Genomic DNA, 12,909 nt, shown 5'->3' on the forward strand with positions numbered 1-12,909 from the left:
AAGGCTATTACAACCAATAGTATAATGTAATCACATGTACAGCTTCCCAAAGTGACTTCTTTGAGGATGAAATTAATTTAGCTGAATAAGCAAAATAATTTCAAGGTCATACTTACGCCATGTGTGCTCACAAGCACTAAAACATGGCCCTTCCAAAAATATATCTCCCACTGTTCTACCAAGCTACTTAAAATACAGAGTACTCTGATCTGAAGAACTAACAGCTATTGCTAAAATACCACATATTCTAAGTGTAACAATATCTTAGCATGAATTTTCTTGACAGAATAAATACACAAGGCAAGGGGACATAACTGATTTGGGGAGAAGACCATCAGACGGAAACCCCAGAACCACTTTCTAACCCTTGAATTGAACACAGCACCCCCCACATCAGCTCCAGACATCCACCATAAACAGATCAGACAAACACAGCTGTAAGGTCCAAGCATGTGGTGATTTTTATTAAGAATAACTTTGGTTCTAAGAATTCCACCCTCAATTCTGTAATACTTTCCATTAAAAACAATTATACAAGAGCAAATACAAAAAATATTAAATTATGAAAACAAATCCATTAAGGCTCCCTTTATATATATTATATACACTCAAACAAGTGAACATTTTTCAGAGTAGAAGAATAAAGTCAACTGTGGTAGCTTAGAAAGCAACACTACCTTCCTACTTGGAGACTAGAAAACACTGAGCTATTTTAAGAAAACCATAGAGTGGAAAAATGGAGCCATTTTTGTCAAAAAGTGGCTCAAAGCCCAAAACTGCTCAGATGTCCGTGAGTCCTAGAGGTTTGGACTATAGAGTATTGAAGTGTGGGGCAGCGGTGGGGGGAGAGAATGATGCCTTTTTAAACTCAAGCTTATGAGCCAAGCTGACCTGGCAACTTCAAAGAGCTTTTCTATCTGTACATTCCACTGTTTAGCGAGGAAACATCACTTGACACTATTTACAAGTCTTCTTTCGGCCAGACCTTGGACTACCAACCACTACTAATTTTACAGATTTGTGAGTGAGATTGAGGGAAATGCTTTAGGAATTTAGCTTTTCCCAGTGAAGCATGAATTCTAGGTAAGTTCTAGGAACAGAATTGGTCCTTCTAAAGAAGCCTGTCTGGGCCCTTAAAATTTTTATCAAGTGGCAGAACTGCTTCAAGGATACAGGATCTAAAGATCTTGCATATCCAGCTGGATTAAAGGCTATGAGCTAGTCTTGAATCTTCATTTTATAAATCGCATCACTATTCCATATACACAGAGAAAGAACTCTAGTCAATGTGCAATCAGAAATGTACTTTCAAGATGCTTAGTTAACGCACTTTCTTCTTGCAAAAAGGATGGGAAAAAATAGTTATCCTTCCATCCTTCCAAAGCAAATTACTATACAGCAACATTTTATCCTAAACACCTCGTATTTTATTCATATAATACTTGCTAATGAAAGAAATAATCTGGTGTAATCAGGTGTAGTCCACATGTTCTCTGACTACAGTATATTATCCATGCATTTACTTTTGTCTTGTTCACATTAGGGATGAATATAAGCCTAATGGCCAACCATGAAAACTGCAGAATTCCCAGAGAAAGCTAATTTCTACTAGGCTGATTAAGGATTTAAAAGCTTAGGATCCAGCTTTCTTTGATTCTTGAATTATAAGAGGAGCCTTCGATGTTGAAATTACTGGATGAATTGTTTCTACAGAGAACATACTGGATCCACACAGATTCTTCTAAACCACCCCAAGTAGAAATGCTTCCCCTGCCCATACCGATGACAGAGAATGGATTTTGCATTAAGAATCTGGCTGTAAAGTTGGTAACTCGGGGTTCATGTGGAGGATAGTATGCCAATTGGAGAGCACAGACTGAGTGTGCCCCATCTCCTCAGCTGTTCCTGAGAGATCAACAGTGGTCACAACATCATCCTTACCAACAGTATCACCATCATGAAGGTAGGGATGAGACAGTCTTCCTTCACAAGGAAAAAGGGCAAAGAGCTGGTGATCATTAGAGAATTTCAAAGCTTGGATTCAAATAATATTCAAAATGCATAAATGCTATAATTCTTGCAGAGACCAGTTCATATTCGTTTCACATCAAAAAGTCCAAAGAACACTTCCTTCCCAAGCTTCCGGTGGGAGATTTCCCCATACCGTTCTCAGAAGAAACCAAAAGACTTGAACCCACTCCTTTGACACTTAAGTTGGGTTATTCGGACTAGTTTTTATTCCTCAAAAGGCTGGGAGATTATTTGACATAAAAGGACTAAATGAGCAAGAAATTAAAAAAAAAAAAAAATGAAACAAAAGCCCTAACAGTTATCAAAGCAATAATGGATTTGTAGGACATACCTTCCCTGAAGTAGAAGGTCACCATGAAGCCTCAGAAAACCAGCAGGAATGAAAACAAGATCGAGATGGACATTTACAGAGTTTTGTTTCCATATTTTTGTTTCTGTATTTTTACACCTCCTTATCCTATTTCTGAATCTTAATGTCGACAAAGGTAAGAGTTGTGCTCAACATGAATATTAACATTCTCCAGTGTGAAGCCTAAACTAGGTGAAAGTGTAAATGAGACAAGAAAACGGAATTTACAAACGGTGGATGTAACAGATTCAACGCATTTCTGTGCAATCTAAATTATTGGATAGATAAGAAAGAAGAACGAAAGGCGTTTTTCTTTAGGTTTTGAAAGAGAAAAGGCTCTGTGCCCCACTAAACTTGGATTGAAAGAAAAACCAAGTAGTGCAACTCTCAAGAATTTACTCCAGTGTCCTCTTCCTTTGTTTCTTGTTGCTGTCTTTTAAAAGTCTTTGAACACAGGTCCACTGTCCCACCTTAAGTGCTGGTCAATATCCTTTGTTTGGCGAACAGGAACTGCAACAGTCACAGGTGACTCACCCACCCAGATGGGAGAAAAACCAAAATCAAACCCTTTTGAAAATAACAGATCCCTGCTGGCTGGGATTTGCTCCAGGGGCTTTGGCCCTGAGCTTAAGCGCTGGGGAGGCCCTGGCACAGGCCTTCTGTGTGCTGGGCTGGGTGCGTGGTGTCTGCAGCCTGGACCTACGACTCCTGGGCTTGCGCCACTTCTTGGCCTGTTCTTCTGAGATTGCCTTTAACCTTCACAAACTCTGGGGCATTTTCTTGCTCTTCTTGCAATTTCTGTTTCTCGAGTTCAAGCTAAACAGAATTCAGAAACAGGAGAATTATTTACAAATTATTTACAAAGGGAGAGGCTTTCCAAAAACACTGTTTTCTCTTCCCAAAGGCCCAAATGACTTCGATTCATAACAGAAGAAAAGTTTCCCCTGTCTCCACTTTAAATATATTTATATTTTCATATATGCGGCAGGATCTAGGTCCTGGGGTAAGAATTCTGCAGAGAAGCAGCAGCCGACTGGGTTATTGCTGAAACCCTGCGGGGGTGATGAGAACCTGAAGATCAAGGCTAAGGATGAAAACAAGAGCTGAGGGCAACACACAGGGGCTCTCCAGCTGTGAGTGAAGCTGAACTTCACTCATGTGCTTGAGCCCCAGCACTGGGCTGTGAATTCAATGGTGGTCCCTGGCTTTGGCTGTGCCTCCCTGATCTCTTCTAGATCCTCAACAGAATCCTTCTCTTTATCTTGAACGTCTTTTAGTCCACCTGCAGACATCTGTCTCAGCTTTTCCTTTCACCATATATAAACACTTACATCTGACGTGTCTGGGAAATTCGGGACAAGGTAAGTCTGAGAAGATAAGTACTATATGATCTCTCTTATATATGGAATCTAAAAACAGAGGGTAAAATGGGGACTAGCAGGGACTTAGGCTGGGGGAATGGGAAAGATGCATTTAAGGGTACACACTCGCAACTAGAAGGTAAGTCCTGGAGGCCTAATACATAGTCCAGGGATTACAGGGAACAAAGCGATTATAAACGTGAACATTAAGAAACTAGAACACTCTACACCACTAGAAGAAAGGGTAATTATACGACAGAGGTGTGCGCTAACACTACTATGACAATTGTGATACAAATGTATCAAATCAATACATTTTCCCTCAAACAATATTTTATGTCAAATATCTCAATAAAAAACCCCCACCTTTACCCCCAATCACCCTTACCTGCTCCAACTTCTGCTGCCGTTTTAATAGTTCTATTTCCAAGTCAGATTTCTTCTTTTGTGCTTCTTCTTCCTTCTGCTTTATTACTTGATCTCGTTTTCTCTTTTCCATCACTTTCTGCAGTTCTGGTTTATTCTGAGGAGCAAGACCCCTGCAAAAAAGCATTAACAAATCACTTTGCTGAAAACCTCAAACTAACGCAATACTGTACTTCAAAAAAAATTTTTTTATTGAAAAAAGTAAAAATAATTTAAATTGAAAAATTTTTTTAAAGCATCAACAAAATTTAAGAGTTGTAATCTAATGGACGCATCTTCCATGATCAGAAATTTAAGCATCAACCACAGAAGGGTCTAGTGACTTAGCATGACTGTGACGCCTACTACCAGCTAACAGTCAGCACTGAGGGGCCTCAGAAATTCACAAGCATGAAAGAAAAGGGCAAGAGCATACTTTTAAGAGTAAGCAAAACCCACCGCTCAATAAAATCTCTACTGTATGTCAGATACCAGGCCATGCAAGGGAGGCTAGTGTTTGTGGTTTGTGGGGGAAGTTCAGGAATAGCATGCTCATTCAGGGCATGTGATGGTCAACTATACTGAAGAGGAAGATGCCTCCACCAGGAATTGCAGGGGAAGTTTCCCAAGATGGAGCCCCTGACCCCAAGTATTAAATGCAGCCTGGAGAGAAGCTAGCAGAAAGCTCAACAACAAAATGGCCTGGAAACATCCTCCAACCCTCCCTCTTTGAGACTTGGGAGAGGATTCTCACACATCCCAAGGCATACCCAAGGCTCCATCACTGCTGGGGTCGTGGCCACGGAAAATCTGGATCCCGACTCCCAGGCCAGTACTCTGGAACCATTTCAGACACACAGTTCAACTGCTGACAACGCTTGGGAGTCAGGCTTCAGGGAGCGATGGATCAGGCTGCCAGCTCTTCAAATGGAGCAAAACAAAACCCAAAACTCAGGCCATTACCTAGCAACTCTCATCTGAAAGGTTTGAGCTGGGTCAGGGGAAGGACATTCACTGACACTTTCGTAGAAGGGATTTCTATGCTAAAGTCAGCTGGGATTTGCCCAGTCTCCAACTGGTTGTTGGCCAGGTTGTTCCCCAGGGTTTCTCCAGTCTGGACTCCCCCTCATGCCCCAACCCTCGGTGCTGGCTTAGCTGCCCACCTCCTCTTCACCAAGCTCCCTCTCTTGAGCCAGTCTCCACTGGCCCCTAAAGTATCTCAACTCAGTATTCACACTGATGACAAAAACACAAGTTACAAAACAGGAAGAGCGTTATCAAGGTCAGACAGCCAAGGGTATAAGTGACAATGCTATCACACTAGAGTCCACGAGCACACCCACAGCCACAACAGGAACTCACGCTTTTCTGGGCTGCAGGAAACCAGCGCTGCTGGATCAGCCCGGGACCGAGGAGGCCCGGGTGCCTCCCCACACACCTGCCGGCCTGATGATGACGCCCGGGAGTCTGTGCACCAGCCCCATCAACCTCCGTGGCTGTTCTCCAAACTACTCCAATCAGCTAAGGCGACTAATGAACTAGGAGTCATCTGAATAACTTAAAGAATTTCCAAAACATGTTCTGATTTTAAGGATCTCAACAACACCCTTGCTTCAATCTCTTTCAAGTTCACCCTATCACATTTTGCAAACTAATCACACTTGCAAACATCACACTTCCTCATCTATCGGAATTTTTAAAATTCTGGCATCTCTCCTCTCTACCTACTTTTTAAATCACAATAAATGATTTTTTCAAAGCTGCTGTTTATAAAGATGAGTATAATCCATCACTGAAGATAAAGAACACAGACCTCAAAATAACATGTATGTCTTCCCTTTCCCCATTTTCATTAGCAGAACTTTTTTTTTTAAAAAAAGAAAATATTAAATTCAGCCATATTTCCAGTGAAATAAAAGAGGCTATTTTGTGATTTAATTACAATTTGTTTCCCAGTTATTAAGATTGTATGAGGAGGAGAAAAGTATAGACAGACTATTCCAGAAACCAAATCTTTACTCAGTGCAATAAAAAAGTTGCTTATGGTACTTTCCTCTGATAGATTTAGGTGTCACTGAGCATTGGAAAATGTTTGTAAATAATCTGAGAAAGACCCACTGAGCTTCATGACTATTAAAAACTCTCACTAGGACACTTACAGAGTTCAGGGATTTAAATTATAGAATTAAGAATTTAGCTACCTGCATAATTTAAATTTCAAACTATAATTCACTGAAGAAATTAACCTCAACTGTTATTAAGTGCTTCTGGATTATGCAAAAGCTGTTGAACAAACTGATGTATGATGCATTAAGCTGGCACTCTATAGAAACATGTGAATGAGTTTAACTAATACACGTATTCATTTTCTGTTCAAAGATTTTACCCAATAGTGCAGTAAGATAAAATATTTAGTAACACAAAACTCAGGAAAATGGGGCTTATATGATAAATGTCCTGCACTTATAATAGTCAAGAAGTCATACAAATTTAATTAATATTTTATTAAGCGGCTCACTTAACTTTCTGCTAAATGGAAAAAGGCAAGCACTATCTATGTGATTCTCTGAGTCTAAAACTGGATCAGACTGCAGAGAGAGCATAGACAGACAGAAATGAGTCTCTCCCAAGTTTCATAAAAATGACAGTATAAGCCTCTGCATGACAACATTGATTATCTTTAATCCATTCTGACATATGCAATTAACAAGAACTTTCAATCACCTGATGACTGAAAACTTGGCCTGGGGGCCATGGTACCCAGTCAAGACTAACAGTTATTCCTGAATTGCTTACTGTGACTTTTATAGTGGACCAAGTTGATTTTTTAAATTAGTAAGTCCTCTTTGAAAAAAACCATGTTTTTTAGGGCTTCCCTGGTGGCTCAGATGGTAAAGAATCTGCCTGCAATGCAGGAGACCCAGGTTCGATCCCTGGGTTGGGAAGACCCTTTGGAGAAGGAAATGGCAACCCACTCCAGTAATCTTGCCTGCGAAATCCCATGGACAGAGGAGCCTGGCGGGTTACAGTCCATGCAGTCACAAAGAGTTGGACATGACTTAGCGACTAACACTTTGGAAAAAAAAAAGAAAACTTAGCTGACATATACATATTAGCAAGACAAAAAGTGAAAGCACACCTCAGCTCCCCCTGGTCAACATCTGCTGGGCACACCACTTGCATGATATTCTAGGTGAGTGGTGGCTCTGAAAACTGTACGAGATAGAGGCCCTACACCCATGGACTGCTCCCCATTCCTGTGTGCACGTGTGCTGTTGTTCAATTGTGTCCGATTCTTTGTGACCCCTTGGACTGTAGTCCACCAGGATCCTCTGTCCATGGACTTTTCCAACCAAAAATACTGGAGTGGGTTGCCATTTCCTCCTCCAGGGGATCTTCCCAACCAAGGGATGGAACCTGAGTCCCCTCCATTGGCAGGTGGATTCTTTACCAACGGAGCCACCTGGGAAGCCCTCCCCACACTACTGCATCCACAGATAACTCCCCATCTAGTCTGTGCTCCCCTATACTACCTATACCTTTATCAGAGCACAGAAGCGCCAAAATTGTGCCACGCCTATAATGAGATATTTAGGTTGTGTCCAGTTGTCCCTGATTGAACACAAGGAGGCCAGAGACTTCCTCGACCATTTATATCTGTCCTATCCAAGTATTTCTGTTGGCGACATTCTCAGAAGCATAACTGCTAGCTAAGCATCTACAAATTCTGGATTCGGATGTGGATGGCCAAATCACTTTCCAACTAGGCTGCAACAATTTATATTCCCGCCGCCCCCGATGAAAACGTACAGACAACTTTTAAGGGTCCCTTTCACTTTTCATAGAAACCACTGAACACATCTGGGGGCCGACTGGACCGCCCCACCTCCACGGCAGCCACACTGAACCCTGGGGCAGGGGAACCATCACGCGGGTCAGCACCAGCAGAGGCAGGTCTGGCACAAACTCAGACACAACACGCTCCCTTCCCCTGCCTACCCAGCCAAGCCTCGTGGCCTAACATTTTCCTTTATGGGGGAGGAGGAGGGTTGCCTTTGGTTCTCCAGCCCTTGAGCTTGAATCTTGGAATCTTCTGGTTTGTTCGGCCCACCTCTACATTTTTGACTGAGCCCTTTCTATCTGCATGGATTCAAATGCAAATATTTCTATCACAACTTCCCTTATTTTTTTTTTTCATGATGCACAGCAATAAGCATTTATTGAGAAACGAATTGTTTGTCTAGCAAAGCACGCCGACTGCAGAAGGTCCTGGAAACTGCTGACTGAAAGGTACAAGCCAAAGATCCAACGGTGGGGATGCAGGGTAGCTGGGTATTCTATATTTGTCCCAAAGGACTCTTTTTAGAATGGCTTCCCTGATGGTTCGGTGGTAAAGAACCCACCTGCCAATGCAGGAGACATAAGAGACACAGGTTCGATCCCTGCATCGGGGAGATCCCCTGGAGGAGGGCATTGCCTGGAGTATTCTTGCCTGGAGTATCCCATGGACAGAGGAGCCAGGCAGGCTACGGTCCATAGGGTCGCCAAGAGTCAGACACGACTGAAGTGAATTAGCATGGATACTCTTTTTTAGAGAAGGCAGATTCTCTCTAAATTAAATCAGAAATAAGCACTCTTGAACACTGATCTTTCAAGTATCAAAAATAATGCCTCTTGCAATCTGCCATTTTATGGAAATAGCTAAAGAATCTAAGAACCCTAACACAAGGTCTTAATGGTCAGACCAAGTGGCATGACCAGATCAAAATATAAAGACTTTTAGGGACTTCCCTGGTGGCCCAGTGGTTAAGATTTCATCTTCCAATGCAGAGGGTGCAGGTTCAGTCACTGGTCAGGGAGTTATGATCCCACATGCCTCTCAGCGAAAAAAATCAAAACATAAAACAGAAGCAACATTGTAACAAATTCAATAAAAGACTTTAAAAATGGTCCACATCAAAAACATCTTTTCAAAAAAAATTTAAAGACTTTTAACCTGAACCTTAGCTGGGTCCAGAAGCTGGCAACAGAAGAGCAGAATGACATACTTGAAGGAGTGTGGAATGCGGTGTGAGAACACCTATGAGAATGTGCCCTCTGCTTTTGTCTTCTGATCTCTAGAAGGTGCTTCCAACAACTCTTTGAACTGCAACAGAGCTTTGAGCCAAATGTGCAGCCACAAAGAGCAAAGGTTCCACAAAGCTTGTTCTGTGATCTCAGTTCTATCTTCCTCTCCTATTCCTACCCCTTCTTCTCATTTATATATTATTTTTTAAGTTATTTATTGGGCTGTGCCAAGTCTTAGTTGTGGCACTTGGGATCTTCAATCTTTGTTGGGGCTTGCAGGATCTTTAGTTGGGGCACACAGGATCTAGTTTCCTGACCAGGGATCGAACCCAGGACCCCTGCATTGGGAGTGAAGAGTTTTCGTCACTGGAACACCAGGGAAGTCCCTCATTCATAGTAAATTTGATTCACAGCTGTCTTTAAGCATATATATAATTAAAGACATACATAATTCTATATTGATTTCAACCCTTTTTTATTCCAAAAAGCTACCGTGTCACCTTGAGAAGACTCCTTAGCCTGGTACCCTGAAGAGTTTCCCTTCATTCACATATCAAATTAGAACAATTCCAAAACAACACACACTGGGTTTCTGAAAAAATCATTGGATAAAATATGGGAAAGCCCTTTACAAATTGCAGAAAAGTCAATAGAATTTCATTATGGTATAAACTAGTCAGCAAGTATGACAATCCTTTAACTGAATATATACATACTATTGGGGCTTCCCTGCTGGTTCAGATGGTAAAGAATCTGCCTGCAATGCATGAGACCCAGGTTTGATCCCTGGATTGGGAAGATCCCCTGGAGAAGGAAATGGCTATCCACTCCAGTATTCTTGCCTGAAGATTCCATGGACAGAGAAGCATGGCAGCCTATAATGTAGTCCATGGGGTCACTAAGTCGGCCCTGACTGAGCAACTTTTATTCATTCATTCATACATACTATTGATGTGATACTTTCTATTATTTGGTACTAAAACTTAGAAACAAAAAGCCAAAGTTGTGAAAAAGTATATGTGTTAGAAGATGAATATAAGAGAAGAAACTGCTTTAGAAGTCTTTACTCTAAAACCAGTTGTGTTTCTAATAAGAGGATTCTACCAAACTAAGATTTTGCCTTTGAAAAAAACCTGAAGAAGTAGTATAAGATACACTCACTTGATTTTGCAACTTTTATTTTTTTAAATACACTTCTACAACCAGATCAGAACTCTTCAGAGAAAAACAGGAACAAGCAATAGGGATTTTTCAGATGCTGCTGCAGGGCAAGTGGAAAGACGGATGGTGCTAACTGAGCACATCTTACATAAGTCAGGTATTTTAGTAGGTGTTTATACATGCTCTCCTTCATTTTCATCTTTATAAGAAAGATTATTTTTATCTCTTACTTAGTAGATGAAGAAACAGATCTCAGGAAGAAGGACCTTGTCCAAAATCATAAAAGGTTGGGAAGATCCCCTGGGGCAGGGAATGGCAACCCACGCTAGTATTCTTGTCTGGAGAATACCATGGACAGAGAAGCCTGGCAAGCTGTCCACGGGGTCACAAAGAGTCAGACATGATGTAGCAACCAAACAACAAGTTAAATGTTGAACCGGATCCATACCATTTCTCCCCGACCTCAAAGCCCATGTGCTCTCTACACCTTGGTGCTCAAGAGAACACGACCATTCTCTAAAATCTCTCTAAAAGCAGCTGAGCAGGGCCCAGCTGAGAGGTCAGCTGTGCAAACAAAGAGAGAAGAAAAAGCACAGGAGAAAGGCCAACAGGAGGATGCTGCATCCTCCCAGGATGTACCTACTCCGGGAAATCTGGCAACAGATTCACTGCACAAACCAAACCGGTAATGTTCTGCCTATACGGGTATGACCCAGGCTGCTACATACATTTCTGCAGAATAGTCTAGAGCCTCTAATTCAAACAACGACTATGCTGCCAATTTTGGTTTACTTTTGCCTCTATTTCTGACATGGAGGCTTTTTGTAGATGTCATAGAAAAAACAAAAAACCAACAACAGTTTGAACTAGAATGTTTCTCAGAGATCCAACTAAGTGTCCTAGTGTCATCTGACAGACAAGGAAGCTGAGATCCAAGAGATAAAGACAGTCAGAAAACTTTTTGTTCAGAAAACCATTTAGCTACTCTCTTTTAGAGGATATTAAACTTTCCATCTTCCCAGCAAAATGCAGACGTGGTTTCCCAGGGACAGCTTCCAAATTCTCTGGCCTACTGAGGAACTTACATAGTTCTGTTTAACTTTGGGCATGATGATACCCATTTGGTTTTGTTGTTGTTTTAACTTTTATGTGATGAAGACAGGTAGAAGTTAAGCACTTACTCAAAAAGGATCAAACTCACATTCTGTTGAATAAGAGTTAACCCAGCAGCACACTGTCGTGCTGGTAACAGAAAGCAAAACACATTTCCACTTCTGGAGGGAGAGATGTAATCGTAGAGAGTTCCTGGGACAGAAGTTAGGAGTTCTGGCCTAGATATACTCAGACAGAGAATTACCATAAAAATAGCCCCTCATATCCTTTTTAAAAGGTTTTATTTTTAATTAAGCCTTCCTTCCAAACATTACCCCAGTGCTTAGCTTTGTCTGCACATCTTTCAGTTCAGTGAGTAGTAGCTACCTTTTCACCAAGGCAGAGCAAACAGTGAGTGGTTGAGTGATCCATAGTTTCACAATTCAGACTGACAATTTTAGTCTGAAGACCTGAAAACAGTTCTAAATGAAGCTTAACAGATCTTAGAGAAAGCAACTTGTGTCTTAATACATGAAGCAACTCTACATCCTCAGCTCTCCTAGTCCAGGGGTCTTGCTTAGAATCACTTAAAGAGCAGAGTACCAGCCATAAAAAAGAATGAAATAATGCCATGTGCTACAAAATGAATGGACCTAGAGACCATGATACAAGGCAAAGTCAGAATGAGAAAGAGATACCATATGACATTACTTACTTGTGAAATCTAAAATATGACACAAATTAACTTATCTACGAAACATGCTCACAGACACAGAAAACAGACTCATCATTGCCAAGACAGAGAACAGGGGAGGGATGGATTGGGAGTTTGGGATTAGCAGATGCAAACTATTATATACAGAATGGATGGACAAGAGAGTCCTACCATATAGTACAGGGAACTATATTCAACGTCCTGTGGTAAACCATAATGGAAAAGAATATATATTTACATGTATAACTGAATCACTTTGCTGTCCACCACAAAGTAACACAACATTGCAAATTAACTATATTTCAATAAAATAAATTTTCAAAAAATTTAAAAAGCAGAATACACCAAACCCAACAATCAAAATTGCATTATGACACAGATGGAACTAACAAATGGTTCACAAGGAAGACAGAAGGTAAATGTTTTACTCCTCTCCAAACAACAAATAGTAATAATAAAAATGATTGTAATCATTTAAAATGCTCCCTAAAAAAACAAACAAATGAAAACACAAGAAAGGGGGCCCTTATCTATTGTTAAGTCTGATGTGGTTCTAGAGACTTCTCTCTGTCACTCTACAAATGCTAAGATGGGCACTATCTGGTTCTCACATTTCCCCAAATATACAGAGAAAATTCAGGATTTTTACAAATCTAAGAAACAATGTACTTCTCTTCAATGCAGGACACGCTCTTTTATCCTTAATCCAGCCTCTTGTGTATACATTC

At 41.0% G+C, this 12,909-nt stretch overlaps 1 protein-coding gene across 4 annotated transcripts in view; it reads right to left on the minus strand.

The window, feature by feature from the left end:
• Positions 1-438: 438 nt before the first annotated feature.
• The window catches only part of FAM107B (family with sequence similarity 107 member B), a 205,274-nt gene continuing 192,803 nt past the window's right edge, over positions 439-12,909 (minus strand). For all 4 annotated transcript variants that reach the window (XM_043883541.1, XM_043883544.1, XM_043883542.1 and 1 more), the window contains 2 exons: positions 4,130-4,280; positions 439-3,196 (listed from right to left, as the gene is read on the minus strand). In XM_043883541.1, coding sequence (XP_043739476.1) covers positions 3,080-3,196; positions 4,130-4,280 — 268 coding nt within the window. In that variant the 3' untranslated portion in view covers positions 439-3,079. The remainder of the gene's footprint in view (positions 3,197-4,129; positions 4,281-12,909) is intronic.

The sequence above is a fragment of the Cervus elaphus genome, chromosome 23, assembly GCF_910594005.1.
Source record: "Cervus elaphus chromosome 23, mCerEla1.1, whole genome shotgun sequence".
In the NCBI taxonomy this organism is placed as follows: domain Eukaryota; kingdom Metazoa; phylum Chordata; class Mammalia; order Artiodactyla; family Cervidae; genus Cervus; species Cervus elaphus.